Below are 22,310 nucleotides of genomic sequence, written 5' to 3'. Positions count from 1 at the left end.
TGTAAATGGGTCGACGAGTACCACCAGGTACTCATGTGGTCAGTCAGTCCAGCGGCAGCATTAGCATTAGCAGCATTAGCAGCAGCTGTGGGGTCTGGGCCGTTGTGTCACTGCACATTAGACCAGTCTGCTGGGCTCCGTTGAGAGAGGGGGGCGAGACAAAGTGTCTGAACCACCCACCCATGGTCTTCTACGGCAGCTGTAATTACAAGCAGTGGTACAACGACAGCTGGGGAGGCAGATGTCAACGGCAACATTAGATTTCAATCAGCGTGCACTGTGTCACCACCCCCCGAGGAATGAGGAGGTGTTCCAACACACACTCGCATGGCAAAATACACCCCGTCCCCCCCCCCCCCCCAAAAAAAAATGACAAAGAACAGTTTTCAATTCCCCGCGCAACTTATTTCACAGTTTGAATTCAAGGTGACGACGCAGCCGGCTCGATGCAGCGATAATCGCGCTGATGAGCGCCTGAGCGCAGAGAGAAGGCCGGAAGATGTTTTTGGATGAAGTCTTGTCACATTGTTTTTGATGCCTCCGCTTGGCGAGAGAGCGGGCCGGCTCCTGCGCTGCCCTCCAGGCGCAGCGGAGCAGTCTGGCCTTGGCATTTCACACTCGCTCAGCAGTCAGGGCCTGTGACCGTCCACAGACTTTACAGGCAACTGCTCCCTCGTACCCTCACCCCCCTGTTGTTTGGCCAATTATGAATATTCAGTTGCTATGAAAGTAATTCTGTCAGACACACAACTGTCCTGCCAGATAGTGTCAGTGGTGTTGTTTGCGGACTTTGAGTGGAGGATCTTTCAAGGATGTGACTGCTGTCTTCTTTCAGATTTGGGATATGACAAAAACGGCGAGGTGACCTAAATCTATACAAAATGTATTGGATATTTCCTATTTTTGTATTCCTCTGTGCGATGAATATCTTTTGTTTTCAAAACCAGCTCGCACATCAGTGAGCCACATTGTTGCACAGTGTGACTAACACAACATTCAGGGTTGTGTAGGCGGTATTTGCTCAGAATTTAAACTGTGTCCAGTTGTTTAAAAAATAAATAAAAATGAACTGCAACATGTATATAACACATTTGTGTTATTTCAACTACAGAAGATTCAAATGAAATGGTGCCAAAGACAGGGCAAGAAAGTCAAAAAAAAAGTATTGCAATTGTTGTTGTTTATGTCGTTTCAGGGGATTTGCTGACATTTGCACAAACACAGAATGACACCAGCTCTTTGGTTTAATTAGAACAAATTATGTTATCACTCGGCCATGCATCGGTGCAGGCGTTGCTTTTGAATAGATTGAAAAGTTTCAATTTTAAGGTTCAAATGGCTTTGAAAAGAAGAATAGAAGACCTTTAAATCCTGAAAAACACTTTCTTTCCTTTTTTCGGTCAAAGTCACTGATGTCGCTCCACTGTTACGTAAACTTGGATTTAGTTTAACGTGTTTGTGTTGTGCATGTGCACTAACATTTAGGAAAGCAGCCCTTAGTGATGTCAGGGAGCACACAGAGCCGTAAAGGGGTTGATGTCTACTGGTAAGGATCTAAACCTTGATTCACAACAACAACTTGATTTATCAATCATTCACTGTGATTACCATAAGATGCCCAGTGTGATGCTGAGCAAAAGGAAATGAGCGTTTCGCTCTCTTGTAACCTCAACAATAAAAAAACATTCTGTATTACATATCATTTTTAATGTGTTGAAAACCCTTTCCAACAAAGCAAGTCAAGCACAATGGTGCACATAAACACATCTGGCAAAGTTCATGAGCCAATCCACCAGAGTGGGTAAGCAAAAAAAAAGAGTTAGTACCCTACATTAAGCATACCATAAAAAACAAAAGCAAATACAAAGAAGCCACACAACATAAAAAGTGTCTATAAACAATGTTAGACTGCTCAGAAAACACATTATCGGACTTGTCCCTTCTTTAGTGCTTGATGGGTAACATTTACAATGTTCAGAAATGTTTTATACTGAAAGGAAAAATCTGTATCAAAGTACGGAGACAAGCAGGAAATCAAATGTTTACATTTTTTTGTGGTCAATTCTAGAGTTACTAAAGCAGTACCAGCAGAATACTATCGACTCCATTGTGTAATACTTATTTAAACGACCAGAAGAGGATATCATTCATTAAAATGAGGAACATAAGCGTCATTATCTTTACACCCGTGTGTGCTTGTTGGAGCCGAGCAGCAGTTCAGGTACATCCAGATGCGTGTTTCATGGCGATGATCAGTGGCTACATTCTGAAGCATTTCTGGATCTGTGCTGTAGGTTCAGGAGAAAGCCTCCACCATAAAACTCTATTAACATAATGACTTCCCTGTTTAAGTGGATTGTGGTTCATGTACTGAAAAACAAACTCAGTTACAGACGCTCTTGACAAACTTTCCCTTCCGTAGAACGTGATATTTCTTCTCGTATTTCATTTGATGGAACAGTGTCATTCATTTGATTGTAGCACCAGAGCTGAATGACAGAACACGGGCATTTAAATGAGAAGAACAAATTATGATGAAGGGATACATTACAACTGACTACCACTTAATGACTTTTTTTGTTTGTTTTGGTTAAATCAGCATTTTGGCATCGTCACAAACCTTTCTTCTGTGGTGATGGAGGTGGAAAATATTAAGAAATATCATGACGCATTCAAGTAAATTAAAGAAAGTTTTCTCATTGTCCAGCATAGAGCAAAAATTCCTGTTTTCTTCTCTGACTGCATCAGTGAATCCTGCCATTCTGTCACTGTAACTCTACCAATATGCTGCAGAACCACAACCAACAGAGTTAGAAAATATAGTTTGCTTTTAAGTTGTATATCCTCCATCTTAATGAATGATGTCCAGCTTGTCCGATGTGATGACAAGTATTTATTTATTGTTTTACAGATAACATACTTCACAGGGTTACCTTAGAGGTAAAATCTCCTGACAGGACTCAGTTTTGACTCGTCGGAGACAAGAGGGGAAGATGGACAAGCACACATTGTAAACAACTGAGCAATATTTAGGTCTAAATGGCGTACCATAGAACAAGTGAGAGACAACAAAATGTAAGTAAGAAGATGTGCCTCTTGCTTGCAAAGACAAAAGTTTCATTTTTACAAAACAAATAATGGTCACTGACATATTTTTCTACTTTTTTTAGTGGCTGAGAGGTAGAATGACATATTTTCACCTAAAACCAATGATACGATTCATTTACTCTATCATATCATTTCATCATTATGAGTGAAAACATTACGAGTGAATGAGTAACCCCAGCCCTCTGAATATAATGTGAAATCTGTACAAACGTCTCCATTGATATTGTTTGGATTTTAATTGTATCGCAAATGTCCAACGTTATAAGCAGAGGAAATATTACTTTTCTTTTTTTTTTTCTGGTTAGGGATTCACAGCACCTCTTCAAACTGTGGGGCATTGAATCCCTTTGTTTAATACTGTAAATAGCAAGGTCAGTCCATGGTGTTTGTAGATGCGATTGGAGAGATGGATAGATTCAGTTGGAAGTATCCGAATGAACGCTTCCCGGTCCTTCTGTGGGCGATGTCACTGACGAAGGAGTCGGAGCATCTTGCCAGCCGCCGTTTGTCTGTTCAGAGAAGACGGGAAAAAGTCATTGTAACCCCATCGTAACACCGTGTGGTACAGAATCGGCATGAAAAGGATAAAACCCAAACAAATGATGGATTGATCCTTGAAGTACTGCCTGTGTAGACGAAGCCCGACTCGTCTTATCTCTCATTATGCAGAAGACTGAATATTTGAATCGTTTCTGTCATATGCATTGAACTTATTGTACGTTATTGTACGTTGTTTATTCCCTTCATTCCGTACACGTCACGTCTACTGCATCCCGGGAGAGGGATCCCTCCTCTGCCCTTCTCCCTAAGGTTTCTTCCTTTTTTTTCATTTTGGGGTAGTTTTTCCTGTGCTGCTGTGGGAGGGTTTTGGGGCAGAGGATGTCACATGTGTTCAGATTGTAAAGCCCGCTGAGGCAAATTTGTGATTTTGGGCTTTACAAAATAAAATGAATTGAATTGAGTTTAGTCGGCTATTACTGACTACTTTACAGTCAGTTTGGAAAATGGACAAATACTGTTTTAGAGTAGAGACTCTTCATTTGAAATATCATCCTGCCACTTTCCTCATCGTTCCCTCCAAACGGCTGACATGATGTGAGATAAACAGAAGAGATGAAACACAGAATACGCAGACCTTTCATATATCTCAGAATATACCCCTGAGATGGTTGATAAAAAGAATAAATTATCACAGTAAAAAAATAGCTCGTTATAAACGGAGTCCTTCTCAAATCACGATAAAAGGTTGACTGAAGACCATTAAGGACATTAATTGCAATTTCCACGCTATTAGTGAGAATGGTGGACGTGCTTTGGCAGCCTCTTATTTTCAAACCCTGTTATTTCGTGAAAAGGCTGTCTGTCATCTTATTCAGAAGCAGGAGGGTGAAAAGAATGAGAAAAAAAACATTTCCTGTCTCTGAGAGAGGCAACACCCACCAGCAATTTGTGGGGTGTAATTGCTGTTCAAGGATAAAGAAGGAGAGGTGCACCACAAGTTCAGTCACTGGTAGATCTTAGGTAGGAAAAAAATGTCATCTGGGATCAATAAACACTCCTTAATTTACAGGCTTTACTGAAAGGCAGATTTTTTGGGGTTGAGGTGTATTTCTTATGAAATAACAGAATATTATCATCATCACCACTATAATTGTTTTTATTGTTTTGAGTGTCTTTGAAAATAGCTGTTGTCATTTGGGCCGTTTGACAGCCAAAAATACATTTCACAATAAACTGTCACAATCAGTCTGAACCACAAATGCTACGTTTTTTTCTTTCGAAACCGCATGATATTTATTTGTTTCTCATTATGCGTCATTTATGATTTGTTTGTTCTGATTTTTATGGTATGACCTCTTAGAAACCTTGACTCATCAATTGGTTGAACTTCGGGCTGTCAAAACATAATTGTTAACACAGTTGTACCACTTCCTCGTGTGTTATCAAGACATCAGTCAAAGCGCTGAATCGCTTTCCCTAAAAAATAAATACCCGTTGCTCTGTGAGCGAAGTTTGTTAAATGACAAAAAGGCTATTTTCCCCCGAGTATCTGAAATTTTAGAGCAAATAATGCTTTTTATAGAATATATCAGTAAAACCTCTTGATAATGACATCCAGCTGTAACAAAGTTCATAGAAATGTTTGACATGTGAGAAAATCAATCTTTGTAAAGTGCACTTTGGAGTCATCTGTTGGAGTCATGATGAAGTGTGAATGCAATAAAAAAAAGCAAGATGTTGAAAGGAAATATATATATATCACAATGGGTTCAGAATATTTTTTTGTAGAACTTGAAAATGTAATTTCTGGTTTTGTATCATGACGTAGAAGTATTATCTATATCCAGCTGGTTAGAAGAGTGCTATGTTTTATTATACAACATTCTAGTTTTTTTTTTTAAGTTCCCCGGCTATTCATCTATTACCGAGCCCTAATTGCTAGGTCTAGCAACCTATTCTACGCTGAGCCTGTTGTACGCTGCAACTGCCCTCGTGCCCCGTGCTCTTATTTTAGCACGAGGGGTGTTGCAGGCTTGGCTGTCAGTGCTGCTGATCCTGTGGATGAATGATCTGACCAATGTGCTTGGACTGTTAGCCCAAAGCCCCGCTCTTTCTGTCCCTGTGACTGTCGTATTGATTCTGTTCTCCCCCGTGCAGCCTGTCGCTATGGATCTACATGCTACCACACTGCCTCCAGTCCTGCCTGTCCCGCCCCGGCCAGCCCAGCATGGAGACCGAGACAACTGGCCTGTCACAGGCTAGTTAAGGAGTTATTTTAAGAATTAGCAACCTGGAACTTTTTTTTTGGGGGGGGGGGGGGGGGTATGACTTGTCCTATGGTGCCAATTTTGAGAGCAGCGTCGAGAGGGAGGACGACACCTGTGTCCTTGTTCCTGTCGACTGCAGGTGTCTGACTAACGCTAATATCCCCCGACAGACCAGGAGCGTGTCCCGCTCCTCCGCCTGCTCGCTGCCTCATTGCCTGCCACCTAGGGCACGACTGGAGCAGGGGGGTGGGGGGGGGGGGCAACTGTGCTGGACAACAGCCCAGCACCGGTGCACTCTGCTAAGTGGCGTCCCAGCGTACGCGCAGAATTACACAATATACACAACATCCACAGCCTGGTTCATCGCAAGCCCAGACGGCATTGAGAAGGCAAGAGAGAGAAGGAGGAGATTGTGTACAGGTCTTACGTTGATGCCCTGTGGACTGTACATCTGGCTGGCTGCGAGGCTGTCACTGTATCCTCCGGTCTGGCTGATAACATGGCGAAGGGTATCCACCTGGAACAACGGGGACACACAAACAAAAGGCCTGGTCAGACAAAAGCTGTGGATAACAAAGACAGCCGTGCACAAGGAAAGGTCAGCCCGATAGTAAAAGGGTAGCAGAAACAGGAAAAGGTTACAAACAGTGAATCAGGATGATTTGACTGCCATTACGAGCTCGATAACAGATGCTGCAATTTGGACAAAATAGGAGAAAATAGACAAGAGGTAACTCATTATGAATGCATTTGTAGTTGTTGGGAAACAACGTCAAAATCAGACATGGAACACACTTTGCAACTCATTGTTTAAGTTGTAGCTGTCCACTACTTACAATATTATTCAGTGTATTTGCAGACAATCAAACATTCTGTAATGAGTTTCACATGAAAACATGTTTACTTGTGGTGTCTGCCAATACAAACTGAGGTCACATCTAACCTCATTTTGTTACACAAATGTGCTTGGAACGCTTGCAATTTTGTGTTTGTCACAGATTACCTGGAAGCTGCTTCGTAGCTCTTGGCAGAGCAGCCCGTCAGGTTGTGCATGAAAACACACCTGCCATATGGAATTCACAACATCACAACAAATAAGAGTTTTCCACTCAGCGGGCCAATTTTACTCAAAGTTGTACCGTGTTTTTTCTTTTTTTCTTGCTTTCTTTTAATTGCACAACCCTGAGAGCGAGGCCATGATCACATCCTCATAAAAATAATCCCCTTAAAGTTACACGAGTTTCAATAACTAAAGGCCAACCCCGAAGACTCTTTACCTCGTATGAGGGTTGTCCTTTTGCATATTCATGGAGGACCTAAAGCATTTGGAGAGCTGATCTGAATAGAAAAGGGGGGGGGGGGGGGATGGAGGGACGGCGAAATGATGCCAAAAGCTCTGAAACCAAATCTGAATATCACCATGGGTGGTGATTCCTTAATCTATGGTGAGAGTTGTAACACTCGGAAACACTTTGCTGGCCATCACTGTCCACTGGGGCAAGGTCAGGGAGCTGCAGTGCACCAGTGGCTATGTGAACTCTTGTCAGGAGGCTGATGAGCGTTGCACCGTTTCCAAAGCTGTCTGCAGTCGTCTACTCAACTGTTGACAATGGCTTGCACATCAGAGTAAAGCCTCGGGCTAGGTGTAACCTTTGTTTCACCGTGTAGGTCAAGTCATCCTGGGCGTCTGCACTTTCCGGGCCGGACAGTGGTTGAACTACATCACAGGCCATCCCAACAGTTTGTCAGCTTTCATTCACTGAGCTTGGAGAGGCGCCTACCTGGGATTGTATGTTGGCCCCAACCTGCCCCCCTTGGTACGAGTCCCCATTGAGGGACTGCACACTCATGAACAAGTCTCCGGAGTTTGACATGTTAAAAGAGCCGGCAGAACCTGAGAATACATAGAGGCAGAGAGGAAGGAAGACAAAGGAAAGACAAGAGTTCAAATGATCATGCATGAGCAAAAGAGTATTATTAAGCGGGTTAGTTGATGGCTGCACGCATCGCGGAAAAGGCTTTCTCTACCAAACATGCACACTACGGACACGGTATTTGCACATCAAAGTATCACCGAACCATAATTCAGAGGGAAAAATGAACCAGCGAGAACCATGAGACAGATAATCATCAAAAAACGGTTTAAGTCTAGTTAAAACCGGCCATATGGATTAAATTGTTGTTAAATGTCTGTGCTGCTAGTGTTTCATTAAGGAAGTAACAATTGATCTGCAGGAAGACCCAAAGAATCGTCTTCGTCCTTTAATGGAGCCCAGCCACCCAGATGTAAAGAGACCATCTCGTAACCTGATTTCAACACCCGGTCCTAATCCAATACAGTCGCAAAGTCTCTATATGACAAAAGACTCCGCTTGCCCTCCGAGGAGCTTAATGGCATGCACAGGGTCAACCGGACAAGAGGCAGGAAAAATTAACGTAACCGCAAGAGCGAGAGGTCAATAACAGAGATGGAGAGGGGGAGGAGGGGGGGGGGGGGGGAGCTGGAGAGACAGACGACGAAGAGAAATACTGGTACAAGAAGAGCAAAAAGGCTGCATTGTATTACTGGGTTAGTTAAAGAGAAGACGGGCCTTATCTTGGGAGCTTCTGTGGATCCAACCCGGCTCGTGACTCACCTGCTGAATTGGGAGTCGACGGGGAGTTGGCCTGGCTGCCGTGAGCGGACACACTGGTCGCGCTGACCGCGGTCCTCGCCGCGTACATGTTGGCTTCTTCTTGGAACTTGCCGATGTTTTTCTTGTACCGGATTCTCTTGTTTCCAAACCAGTTTGATACCTGCCAAATAGGGGTTGACACAGTTGATACCAGTTGTTGAGTTGCAACAAATTCAAGCGGACGCCTGCGCAAGCAAAAATAATTAAAGGAATACGTTTGGTAGCATTTAAATGTGCAGTGTCGAGTTAATTCCAATGGATTTCGATTTCCTTGCCAGTCTAGGCTGCTATGACATAATTGGTTTGCACATGGAATTGTGCTGGTAGTAGCAATACATCAACACAGAAATGCATTTTTTAGAAAAATAAAGCAATGAATCAGATGTTTATGGAAATGCTGCTTGCAAAGAACCCAAACTGGACATACAAAGAACAAATAAATCCTGCACTATTGACTCCAAAAAAAGTCAAATCTTAAATCCTGCAAGGTCCTGTTTGAGGGCTCAAATCGCCACTGATTTTGCTTTATTTTCGACCAAACAATCACCAGCACAATCTAAGTGGATTGCTTAGTTCCTTCTGGTTACCTGTGACACTGTGATGCTGCATTTCTTAGCCAGCTCTTCTTTGGCCTCCTCGCTGGGATAGGGGTTACTGAGGTGGGAGTAAAAGTACTCGTTCAGGATCTCTGTCGCCTGTTTGTTGAAGTTCCTCCTCTTTCGCCTGGAAGAAAGTGGTGGACAGACAAAATAGAGATTTATTTAAAAAAGAAACGTGCTAAACAAATGGATCTGCATTTAAATCAGCCCCGTTTAATTGACATAAATAACACTAAAAAAACGGTAATTAAAAGCTCCTCAAATGCATTTAGATGAAAAATCCAGCTAAACACACGATCGAATCCACCTGACCAATGGTAACCCAAATAAATAGATATTTCTGAAAATAAAAAGCCCATCGAAGCACAATCTTTTCCAAGTAAAGGTCAGTCATGTCAGTGTTACCCGCACACACACACACACACACACACACACCTGGCGTCGAGGAAGCGTGAGCGCAGGATCATGACGGCCTCGCAGGTGCTCTGTTTCAGCTGCATCTGGATGGAGCTGAACTTGCGGTGGATGATGCTGACCATGCGCTCAATCTCTTTGGGCGAGATGGGTCGTGTGCGAGACTGCTCCCTCAGCAGGTTCATCACATGGGTGGTGAACTCATTGCACGCCTGGATGCACAGACAGACAGGATTCATAAAAAGAAGAACTATCATGGAGGCGCAACGGCTTCACACAGAACCAAAGGGTGAAATTGGATTGTGCGCCTTCACCGGTGGGCCTCGGCCGCGTGGAAGCAGTTCTGACAGTGTAACGGCGTTAGAGGTAATGAAAGCCGTCTAGATTAAAGCAGCCCACACTGTGCGCTGTTTCACGCCCAACGAATGCAGCAGTGGAGTCATACAGTGGAGGCTCTGAATACTAAAAAGACTTTTCTTCAATGGAAGAGAAAATGTGACATGTGAAGAGAAATCTAAAATGACAGCCTGCTTTCAGTCCCGTTAACGTTCAAGAGGTTTAAACTGTCTGCCTCTCTCTTTTTACTCCATCGTTCAGTCTACCTTGTTCTGTCTCCGTCTGAATCCGTCACTGGATATGACTGCATTCAGAGCCAAGGTGTCTGTTGCTTGTCAACACCGGGGTTACGTCAGTCAAAGTGATGCACCGAGCAGCCGTTCTGCTTGCACACACACGCCAGACACTACTCACTCATACGCGCGTGAGGTGTACGTAGCGCGGTGACACAAAAATGCTCAGGTGTGTATTGACTGTGACAGTAAGCGACGACTAGCCGTCCTCGGAGAAGATGACAAACCCGGGATGCTTTGACTTCTGAGCGAAATGACAAGACGTTACAGTCTTTGGAAACGAGCTGGTGTGTGACCGATGTAATGGCTGCTTGCCTGCTGGAGATAGCATCTCTCTTGTCATCAGCTGATTTCAAGTGCATTATACATAAATATACTTAAAGATTCTCTGGATAATACTCCCCGCCATTATTATTAAAGTATTCCTATTTAGGTTCACAGACAGGACTTCTTCCAGCATGCATTGGATAAAAGAGAAGAAAAATAAGACCTGTACACAACTCCATAAAAAACCAAAGGATCAATACAAGTATCAATCTCCGATTATTTTATCCTGCATTTATTCATTTTATTTGGTTACCATAGAACAGGACATGTTTTTTTTTTTTTTGCCTGCTCCTCTCTGCAGAGAGAGGTCAGAGGTCAGGTAGGCTGTGGTCTGTGTGACGTATGGCCACTACATCTTCCGTCTCCTCGAAGAAGACAGTAAACACGTTTGCAATTGAATTATGTCAAGCCACATATCTTTGCATGTCAAAAACGTAACATATTATAAAGTTTAAAATCACTGACATTTTTTTTAAAGTTTTGCCTCTGTCCATATCCACCACCAGTCGGGACGATGTCCAACTTTTTCAGTAGTTGCACATTTAAACAGAAAAGAGAAATTTAAAATTACAACACATCCTACAGTCGTCACCTGCGTAGTGGGAGGATTTTGGAAGAGGAGAGAACATGGATATGAACTTTCTGAACTGTCATGGAAATAAGGAAATAGACTGTTGCCTAAAATTTGGAGCGTAAACACTGAGGTACAACAGGGCATTCCACAAATATTGATTGTGAGGAGAACATAACATTCAAAACAGTGCTGGCTCATTCCTAGAATGGGGGGGGGGCGAGGGAGATGTAGGGGGGGGGGGGGGGGTTGTAGCACGGTTTCACAGTCTAAAATCCACTTTGATGGTATGTTACATGCATTTCTGACTGATTTATACGAATATAAATGTGTTACTAGAGGCTAAGACACAGAGAATGATAACTGAGAAAATTCTCTTCCTCCCCACCTGCTCGTACTTCTCCAGCTCTGTGTGGTAAATTTGTCGGATCTGAGACAGCTTGGCCCGGTAGTCGGTGTGCTCTACTGAGTTGTCGGCGCCGATGCCGCCAGTGGCCGCCGCCGCGGCCGCCGCAGCTGCCGACCCGCCGCCTTTCTCGGGCCCGGCCACGCCCTCCGCCAGCAGCATGTTGTCTAGTCGCATCAGCTGAGGGTCCGGGGGCTCCTCCTCCTGGGCGCCTCGGATACTGAGCACTGTGGAGGACAGGAGAAGATGACTTAAAGGCGATGCTGCTAAACAGTCCTGTTTACCTGGCTGCTCCAAAAGGAGTAGCGAGGTATAATAATTCTTCTATGACTGGAAGAGAGTCCAGCGTACCAAATGAACTCCCTGAAATATGGCCGTCGATTTTAATAGTTCAAGTCGGGGCCGTAAAACCCTGCAGAGGCCGGCAGCTCGGCAGGATCATAAAACTATCATTTCATGTAAAACAGGAAATATATTAACACAGAGTTCATCGTTCATTGTTCCCCTTATGCTCCGGATATGTCAGCTGGCCTCAATATCATCTCAGATCCATCCAAACAGAAAAGCAAAATAATAATTACATCACAACGGGAAAAAGTGAAATAATGATAAAGTTGATAAATTCCTCATTTATGTGTGATCATTACGGTCAATCATTTTAACAAAACTATCTCATCTAGGCACATGCAGTTATTTTCCATTGCTTCAACCCTAATGTTATATAAATACTTACTAAACTACCACACGAGCATCACAGCTGGAACAACAGGGCCGTCTTCATTTAGCAGGACTGAGGATGCTTTTCAAACTGACCGTTTACACACTAGTTTGGGGCTTTTGAACCTGCACACACTCACACACCCACTCAGCTCTTAACCCAGCCTCTGCTTCCATGGGCTGCAGAGTGAAATGCAAACACAGCCACGACTGTACCGCCGAGGCGGACATGCACACAACAACCTTCACCAAATGTACGCAGCATCGGATGCGGGACTGCACATGTCCACCCACCCAAATGTTCTGAGGAATACATGTGACCAAGGCTCAAAAACTATTCGCTTCAACCCCACACCGAACATGTAGGTGTATCTGCGTGAATTTGGATTTAAAGATGCGCTGCAGTGCCCTGCCTCTTTCTGCCACCAGAAGGCTCCCTTGGTAAAGCAAATGCCTGTCCTGGTTTCCTCAGAGGTGCTGAAAACCGCCGACCAGGTGCAGCCCTCCATTCCAGCCACTGTCTTCAAGGACAAAGACAAAAGCTCACGCAGGCGCGACATCTTTCACAAACGCACATTCATCCATGCAGCATTCAGACCATGTCATACCACCCCCCCCCCCCCCCTGCATGTCTCGCGGTGGCTGCAGAAGGTGAGGTGCAAATGACAGGTTGTGCGACGGAGCAGCACAGACGCATTGTGGTCCACAGTCACAGCGACGGCTATTTTGTAACGAGGATGTAAGGTGGAGCGACCCGGTGACCTTTCTGGCGAGCGGGGGGGCCCAGATGGATTCCCGGGGACGCACAAGGAGCTTGTCTACCCTGGTCTTCCTCTTTGCAACCCCCCCCCCCTCCCCACCTCCTTTTTCCTTCCCTCCTTTTTCCCCTCCTCGGGCAATAACATCATCCATTCCCATCAGCTCCAACACGTGAGCAAGCTCAGCTCAGGAGGCAAATGTCAATGGCTATCAGACGGCTGGAAAAGGTCAGGAGTTCAGATGGGGAGCAGACGCATGTGCGCGCGGGAGCGTGTGCACATGCGCTGCTAGATGAGTGTGTGGGGTATTCTTCAGGTAAATCACACCAGCGGGAAATTATAACACTCGCCAATTGCATTCTGACGAAATAGTGGCGCATCCCAACCAGGGGGGAATAAAATGAGCCTAAGAGTGATTTATTCATTCCCTCCAAGTCTCAGAGTGCACAACTAAAAGCATGAAATGGATTAAATAAATACAATTAATAAGGAAAATCAAACAATTCACTGTGCTGTGGCATAATTACCCCGACCAAAGCCATCAGCTTTATTTATTTCTGTTCAGTAATAGCAATGAAATCGATTAGACCTTGATGCCAGCCAGAGTGCTCTTTGCGAACCCTGAAAGCGTGGACCATACATTAACGTAATCACTGACAGAGAGGAGGACCCTCTATTACAATACATCACATATTCAGAACACTTTATGAAAACACCAAAACCCTTTTATACACACCTCCTGGTCGATTACTGTAACAACAAAGGAACCGGCTCCATACTGCTCTGAGATTCCCTTATTCCACGGACAGTAACAGATTGCTATCTATAAAGGAAGATGGGTATCGTCTCATCTTGATCATTACCGACAGACTTAATTGAACAATGAGAGGACACAATTCCCCCTCTCTGTCGCTTCCTACCTCCCTCCCTGCCTCCCTCCTTCCTCCTATCCTTTGTGCACGCTCTTGTATAATTCCTTCCCTGAGATGTGGGGCACTAAACCCAAAAAGGCAGGGCATAAAAAATAAATGCGCATCATAACAAATCCCCGAGCCCTTTCCTGAATAATGAATGGAATTCTAAGAATAAGCCTTTGTTTTGTTTATTGACTAAATTAATTTCTGCCGTTTTACTTCCTTAAGGGTAGGCTCATACCCATCGCCACACTGCCTGCTGTTTGCAGACAACAGGAGTGTAAATAAACGGCGATTAAGCCACCCACACATACAGGGGGAATCAAGGTGCTCACACACGCACACAAACATACACTTTGAGCATGACTGTGAGCACACACACACATACACACACACAGCGTTTGCACATTGGCAGACAACCCTAAGCACCCAGCCTGGTGCCCTGTGAGTGCTTTTAAATGAAAACATGCTTAATTAATGATGTCGAGGTATTCTGTCACAATTAGGAAGATTCACGGTCAAACAAGGCAACAGCGATGTCCCCGACAGCTACGGTGAAAGTTTCCCCATCTCGCCTCTGACTGGCAGCGAGCAGCCAGCGCTGGACTGGATCCATTTCCCATCAATACAGTAATGCAATACACTCCGCAGTTTAGTGTATACGCACGTTTGTGTGCATATATACGCCTGTGTGTGTGTGTTTGTGTGCGTGTGTGTGTGTCCTTCCCTGCCTAGTGCTTGTCCACATCACATGACCCCAGAGAGGGGCAGGCAGTGGCTGTGCTCTGTATTGATTGTGTGGGCGCACGCCATCCAGGGTTTCAGCAGTTAATAAATCAGGCCTGCTCCTGACACAACCCTGTGTGGGTGTGTGTGTGTGTGTGTGTGTGGGCCTGTCACAGACCAGTCAGCAGGAGTGAAAGCGACAGCCACATGATAATATAACATCACCACCATTCATCCCTGCCACACAGCATTCTGAGACAAAACAACAACAACCTAGCAACCTGAAAAAAAAAGCAGCGTGATTTACAGCAGACATGACACGTATCACCAGTACAAACCCTCCCCTCCCCTCTGCAGGAAGGAGTTCAGCATCCTGCACTCATCTGCATGTGATGCAAGCCATCTTCATTGGAGGCAGCGTGTTTCATACTGACCCACACACCAGGGCCAAACCACAGAGCCGAGCAATGCTATTATCATTACTGGGAGCACTAAATGAATATTGTGTTACATTACGCCTAATCTGTATACGTGGCCATTTCTGCAAGACCGAATCTGGGATTTAATAAAGAATAGGCAATCAGTATGAAATTACGAATCATACCTCGCTGCCGTGAAACCAATTGATGTCACTTGAGTCACAGTGGGCAGGGGCCAAAGACTACAATACTGGAAATAAAACCCCAAATAGTGACGCTCTTTTAGCTCTCTGCTCATCTCTGTTTGAGGCCAGCAGCTCGCGGGTAATTTAGGGTGCCGGTTCTTGACAAGTCACGGCGAGGTATAAAAGGTACAGGTTCTGCTGCATCAATTTTGATCATGTCTTCTAACCGTCATGAACATTACAAGAGTGTAACGTTCAGGCGCTCTCTTCACACTTTGCCATCATCTGGTGTCAGAGAGAACATTCGGGGCTTTAGAAAGTTTCCCATAACCCCATGCATACGCCTCAGCTACAGTAACCCAAAAGAACATTTACACGTTCAGACTATGTTCACAACACAATATTTAGAATAGAGCAAAGCATTAGGTCAATTTGTCAGACTTCTCACATGATCCCGCTGCTGGAGCCTCAAGGGCTTTACACGACTTAGAATGGTACTCGCACACAGACCGTGTGTCAAGTCAGTGTCCGACCAAACGATTCTAAAAATGGTTAGACTTCTTGTGGAATGGACACAGGGTACAAAAATGTCAGTGAGATTTAAACCCTGGCCTAGTACTAAAGTACGTTAGTATGTAACATAAGTACTGTGTATGTGGTTGTTTGTAGTAAATCTAAAGTAAAGCTCTTGATGAAGTTACTGATCAGAGCTCAAGTCCAAATATCCAATAAAAACGGTGCCATAATGTTAACATCGCGTTATTTCCCGTCTGAAAATGTTCTGTACTGTAAGATGAAAATCTCAAACTTTCTCAGGCCCAAAATGTTCTCTCCATCACCACAGAATGGGAAGCCGTGCAACCTCAGTACACAAGGGCATAGTCATAAAGCACCTCTAAAACAGCTCAATGTTTTATCAGCCATCTTAAGTATCGTGTGCAGAAAGGGGGCTGAGCTCGGGTGCTGTATCTGACACTGGGTTGGGGGGGAAGGGGGACGCCAAGGAGAAGGAAAAGCACCACGGAAATACTAGGGGAAAAGGGTCGAGATGAGGAGACGAGGACGGTACAGGCAAGGAGGTGAGAGAGTGATGGAGGGAAAATGAAAGGCGAAAAATAGAAATGGAATGGGAAAGCGAGGTGTCAATTAAAAAAATGAACCCCAGCACATTTTGGAGGTGACAGCTGGTGGGAGACGGGCTGACAGGCGTCACATTAGGCGGATTTGGTGGCCGCTCCCCTCATCCCCTCTTTTTTCTTTTTTTTTTCTCTCTCTCTCTCTGGCTTTCTCCACTGGCCATCGGAAGTGAGGCAAGAACTCGGCTTGGTGTTTTTCAGAACAAGTTCCCCCTGCAGCTACTCCTAATAACGGTAATTATCTTCATCATCTGAGGCTTAAGCAGGCCAGTTTGAGGCCCGAGGGTCTGGCCCGATAATGAGGCAGCAAGCGCCAGAGGAGGAGAACATTCAGAGCACCGCCCCGCCACCAACGGAGAGAGCACCCCCATTTAAAGGCCTTCATTAAAATAATTCATTATGCAAAATAGGCAATACATTATGCCCGTAGCTGTCAGGCTTTCTTATGGTGTTTTCAAATGTGTGTATATATATATATATATATATATATATAGTATTAAGCTATACATCTAGATGTATAGCTTAATACTTGATTGAATCAAACTGATGCGATGTTAACAGCTGCAAGGTTGCACTAGAAGCCCCAAGGGCTGAAACTTGGAGGAGAAGTCACGAGCTAAGCTTAAGAGGCAAAGACGTCTATGTAGAGAGAAGGAAAAAACAATAACTTGGTCACGCCAACTTTTGTTATAATGTCACATTGGTTTAGGCAATAAGGGTACCTTGAGTTGTTGATGGGATGGGATGTTGCCATTTGAGACAGGTGCTTTCGTTCGAGTGACAGAGTCCACTATCGATGGGGGCAAATATGACGAGTGCTTAAAGAGTAGCCAACGTCCGTCTGAACGCAGTGAATGGAAGAAATAACAAAACATAAACCATAACTGTTCATTTCAATATTCTGGCAATGAAAATATAATACAGGAAACTGCTCATTTTTCTCTCAGTATGTATATCGCAGCACTATCAGCTCTTTGTCCACCACATGAGACAGGAAGACATCATGTGAGTCTTACAATAACTTACTTTATTATGTCCCATTGTCAAACATTATTGGTTTGTATTAAAAATGTTCCATGACACCCAAAAGAAGGGAAAACCTGAAGCTAAATGAATGGTCCGCTTCAAACTATGATTATTATATCGACCTTTTAAAATCAGCCGGCCTCTGGTAAATATAAGTGTAATTATTTTTCATGCTATTTAATGAACATTTCACATATTTCTACATAGCATGTTAATACATTCCCTCAATGTATCAAATTCTCATCAAATGAATCAGCAAATAAATGCCTCTGATCAAATGCCAGCCGGCATAGTGATGGTGTCCCGGGCAACGGTTGGTGAGGAGGTGACGTGTGAAGCGCTGGGAGCCAGGAGGAGATGGTCCATGACAGTCAACGTCCTGCCCTGGCTGTTGCCCTACAAGCCCTCACCACGCACCATGGACAAGACATGAAACAAGAGGTCCAGTAACACAAACCTCCTCAAGTCCCCGTGGTGTGTGTTCCTGTGTGTGGCACATTTCATAAGGCTCCGCTCTTTGACTGGTGATGAGTTTATGCGAAGGTAATTAACAGTAATTAATCCTTAATTACAGCAATTAGCAGAGTCGCAGTAAATTAAGCCACATCTGGAGGCACGGAGCAGGGCCAGACGAGTGTTTTGGTGGGGGGGCTTGGTGCTTTTTGACAAAGCAGGGGAGGCGGAGACGAGGTGACGGAGTTGTTTAGGTCCACCTGCGACGCGCGGGTCTCCGTCCCTGCCGGGGGGGCCCGGGATGCGCCGCGTGATCGCAGAGGTGGCTGATGGGCGCGGGGTCTGATGAACGCGGACGGCTGAGGGAGGGGGTTCATTTCTGAACTAAATTGCTTCCTCTCCCTTAAGCTACCCACGCGAGGACACCCACCATATGGCCCTTCGTCGACAATAGCGCTGGGGGTTCTGCTTCGCTGTGCTCGGCTTCACTCGACAACATGCATTTTACACAACGTCGCTCCGTCGTCTTGTACTTTGCTTCCCCCGGAAGAGCGGAATGACACCTGCGGTGTACATGAGACAACGCAGAGAGGAGAAACGCTGCTCCTTCGTTATTATTGTCCCGTACCGGATGGGCTCCTGGCATGCGATGGCTTCACTAAAGTGGATTCTTCGGAAATGTTGCAGTGCTCCCTCATCCGCTCGCCCAATTACCCCTTTCACGGCAAATGGTTATTTACGCTAGCTTAGTTCATTTTTATCCACCCGCATTCTGCGGATAGGAGGTTGGTGGGGTTAATTATTGGAATTCTGATGAGCCCGCTGTAATAAGGACGGCAGCCTTCTTCTGGAGAGAATATTTCTATATTTGGAGAAAGAGCATCATGCAAGTTGCCTAAATGGATGGAAATAAAACTACAGATCCATTGGAGATTGACTTTAGGTTAACCTTAATATTTATACGCCACGCTGCTTAAACAGGGAAATTCAAAAACAGCACATCATTTCAAAATGGGTCGTGTGGTTCAACTATACTCTACTCTTGAAAAGGATTCTGAGTGCTTACTTAGATTATACCATGATGCATTTTATCTCCAGTGGGAGCAATGTCTCCCATGATGACAATGCTCCTCCCCATAAAGCACAAGTGGTCACTGAGTGCCACGATAATGCTGTTAGCCGTACGCCAATACGTCTTCTGCAAATAGATATCATCCGATTGTCTTTTCTATATTTAGACGCGAATCCAAACTGTCCCTACCTGTATACAGTATCTGTGCATCTCAGGTCAAATCAGTGTTACAGCAGGGAGTACATATCCGCCCGGATGATGAAAATGAATTGACATGTAAGGTCAGCTGTGATATTCCCGTCCTGTAATGCATTTGGCTCTACCGCCTATGTTTACGGGACCAACTCAAAGGTTGTAGGGTTTGGATCACTGGCGCACTGTTTAGCTTCCCTCATGGCTGTCACACAGCAGAAACCCTGAAGCCTTCCACAAGTTAACATCACATCCAACAAAACCACAGAGGCCACTTTTGTAATCCCATGGAAAAGCTAAATATATCAGCACACAGTGTGCAGAATGACTGAGAAACTGAAGATGCAGCTGGAATCTTTTTTTTCCATTTATTGATCACACAATGTTTGATTATTCAATTCCCTGTGAAGTCCAGGGCTGCCGCTGACATTATTTACATTATCGATCAATCTCGAGATTATTCTGTCAATTTATTTTTTTGTTCATAAAATATTTGAAAAGGCACAGTTTGTAATTGAATTTGACACATAAAAGTATCAAATCGACTTGTTGGTGAGACTACTTTTTGGCAATGTTTCTTGAAAAATATTTTTTAAAGCACCAAATGCTCACATTTCAGCAAATACTGGGCATTTTGATTGTTAAGTGATGATCAAGCACTTTGTTTTCATATGGTTGAAATACTGCAATTAGTTCATCTGTGATTCGTGGAATGAACTTCAGGAGTTCAGAGGCAGGCGTAGGGTCTGGTGGAGGGGGGGGGGGGGGCGGGGGGTGGGGGTCGGTGCCATCCAAACATCAGATGTGAGAGCCGCTCATACTGCAACACGAGGGCTTTGTTCCAGCAGGAAATATAGTCTCTCTCTGCATTTATCAGAGAGCCTCCCATCAAGGCAGCAGAAGTGGAACTGGCTTTGTTTTGGTGCGTGAGCAGTTCGTTTGGGTTCTGTCAACGCTACGAAAACCCCTTTGAGGTTTCCCGTTTGGCCGCTGCCTGTTGCTCAAAATACCGGCGATGCTCAGTCGCTTGTCAGAAGAGGAAAACAACGTTAGGGAACGGTCTTCATTAGCGAGAGCCGCTCCAACATACCGAGATGTTTCTCGGTTTCTTTACAACCTGCCTGATATACCAGAGAAGTGTATTAAAACTGGTGGAAATGATTTTACCATCAAACCAAGTCGGGCACTCAAGAGACAAATGAAGGTAATTGTTTGTCCATGTCAGTTTGAAAGTGAAACAGTCACAATGCCGATATGGTGCAAATAATGTTGGACTAATATTTGCTATGGGAAGCTGCAGCAAATGTGTTAATAATTATACAACACTGTCAATCGCGATTAACAAATTTCAAAATGTGGGATTCATTTTTATTTTTTATTTTTTTTAAAATCTATTGACAGCCATAGTTTAGAGCCTTAGCAATGACTATGACAATGCGGTGCCTATAGGCAGAGATAGGGAGTGAGTGAGTGTGCTTACAGCCGAGGTAGTGGTCCAGGCAGTCTAAGTGGCCTGCCACACCACTAGCGGATAAAGCCTAGTCATTAATCACAGGCCTGTGGGATCGTCCCACTGTAGCAGAATACTGGGTCAGTGGGCGCTCCTGCTGTCAATCATGTGTGTGTGTGTGTGTGTGTGTGTGTGTGTGTGGGGGGGGGTCTTAGTGGAGTGGGAGTGTAAGCGGGGGAGTGTGTTTTTGACGAGAATGTGTCGTTTTGCCTGCAGCTAAAAAAAAGTACTGAGGAATTAATGCATTAATGCAAGCACAAGCGTGCAAGTGCTAGACGTCATTTACATGAAAAGCATATCGAGCCGTGCGTCGGGTACCAGAGCGCCATTTTCTGCCCTAAAAGCGGAGGTTTGATTTTAAGAAATTGCGACAACACTGCTATCTGTAACGCTGCCTGCTACTAGACTATGCAGACAGCCCTGTGGCATTATTAGCACATGCCAGAAACTCTAATAACCCATTCAAATAAGAGAGACGTGATCACATGACACACCAATGTTTGACCCACTTCTTTCCTGCTTCTTTTACAGGAAGTTAATACATTGTCTTAAACCAAACCCTTTTACTTCACAAAAGCACACGTTGACCCATTCAGACAAAGGTGGGTTAAAAAGTTCCCTACAAAAAAAAAAAAAATCAGTACATACGTGGTTATCACATCAATTCTTTGGACAAACTCAGGGAGAATGACACTGAAGCCCGGCTGTCTTCCAGTGTGTCTTTAATAACATAAATTGATAAATCCTTTTTGCAAATAGTAGACATTTTGTTTAGGTGTGCTTGTGGTCTCCACCAATCAGAAGACATGAAGCACTTGCACTGATTCTGTGGTCAGCTCTGTCAATATAGTGCAGGGCATAATGCAAAGGCAAGGATGCATTTGTCCTCCTGTGAGATCAATAAATACTCTGCGATCATACAAATAAGTCAATGAAATGTAAAACCTCACACAAGATCAAACCGCAACAAATTAAATCAGCTAGTGTAGAATAGTCTGTACTGCTCTAGATTAACATTAGTGTCACAATAACCTATATTTTATGAATCATTGCACAATGCTTTAAATAAACATGTTGGATATTTTTACTCAGGGATTCTACCTCTGCAGATAAACAGAGGAGAAAAGAATAAGAGAAGGACGAAGGACAGTTACAGAGAGAGTTGCAGTGCGAAGCCGAAAATTCAACAGTCGAGACAGCTGTAACCATGGAAACAGCGCCAAACGATCTATCAGGACTCCACTCGGATCATTTTAACCACTTCACCAAACCGCTGCTGATAGAAACATAGGGAATGCAGCCCAGCTGCTCGAAAACAATGATGATGTTCCTAAAATACTCTATTTTTGATTTTCAGATCTCATCCACATCACTTCTTCACATGCTTTCAAACCTTTTTCAGCAAAGATTATATTATGTTTAACAATTAAAATAAATTGTCTTGAGAACTACAGAAAATGTTTTCACATTTCATGTTGAAAGATGGGACAGTTTTAAAGATACGTATTGTCAAAGTTTCTTATTTGTCATTTTGTTTGGCTTCATGTACATTTCGTCACATGAAAGCATATCGCTCATTCAAATTCTTTGCGCAATTGCGTAGTGAGTTTTGTTCAATTTTAACCCGTCAGATGAATTGAAACAAACTCAATACTGTGAACAATATGATTATTTGTACAAACAAATGATTGTGGGAAGTGCTGTA

At 44.1% G+C, this 22,310-nt stretch overlaps 1 protein-coding gene across 4 annotated transcripts in view; it reads right to left on the bottom strand.

Annotated features, from left to right (window-relative positions):
- Positions 1 to 1,692: 1,692 nt before the first annotated feature.
- The window catches only part of pbx1a (pre-B-cell leukemia homeobox 1a), a 42,275-nt gene continuing 21,657 nt past the window's right edge, over positions 1,693 to 22,310 (bottom strand). The window contains exons 3-10 of one of the 4 annotated variants that reach the window (XM_037458670.2): positions 11,480 to 11,724; positions 10,986 to 11,042; positions 9,586 to 9,776; positions 9,139 to 9,274; positions 8,513 to 8,672; positions 7,658 to 7,770; positions 6,304 to 6,393; positions 1,693 to 3,617 (exon numbers count right to left, since the gene is read on the bottom strand). In XM_037458670.2, the coding sequence (XP_037314567.1) occupies positions 3,525 to 3,617; positions 6,304 to 6,393; positions 7,658 to 7,770; positions 8,513 to 8,672; positions 9,139 to 9,274; positions 9,586 to 9,776; positions 10,986 to 11,042; positions 11,480 to 11,724 (1,085 nt within the window). In that variant the 3' untranslated portion in view covers positions 1,693 to 3,524. The remainder of the gene's footprint in view (positions 3,618 to 6,303; positions 6,394 to 7,657; positions 7,771 to 8,512; positions 8,673 to 9,138; positions 9,275 to 9,585; positions 9,777 to 10,985; positions 11,043 to 11,479; positions 11,725 to 22,310) is intronic. The other 3 variants (XM_037458672.2, XM_037458671.2, XM_037458673.2) reach the window with 3 other exon arrangements.

Source organism: Pungitius pungitius, chromosome 15 (genome assembly GCF_949316345.1).
Source record: "Pungitius pungitius chromosome 15, fPunPun2.1, whole genome shotgun sequence".
Taxonomy (NCBI): domain Eukaryota; kingdom Metazoa; phylum Chordata; class Actinopteri; order Perciformes; family Gasterosteidae; genus Pungitius; species Pungitius pungitius.
This window is presented reverse-complemented; position numbering and strand designations above follow the sequence as displayed.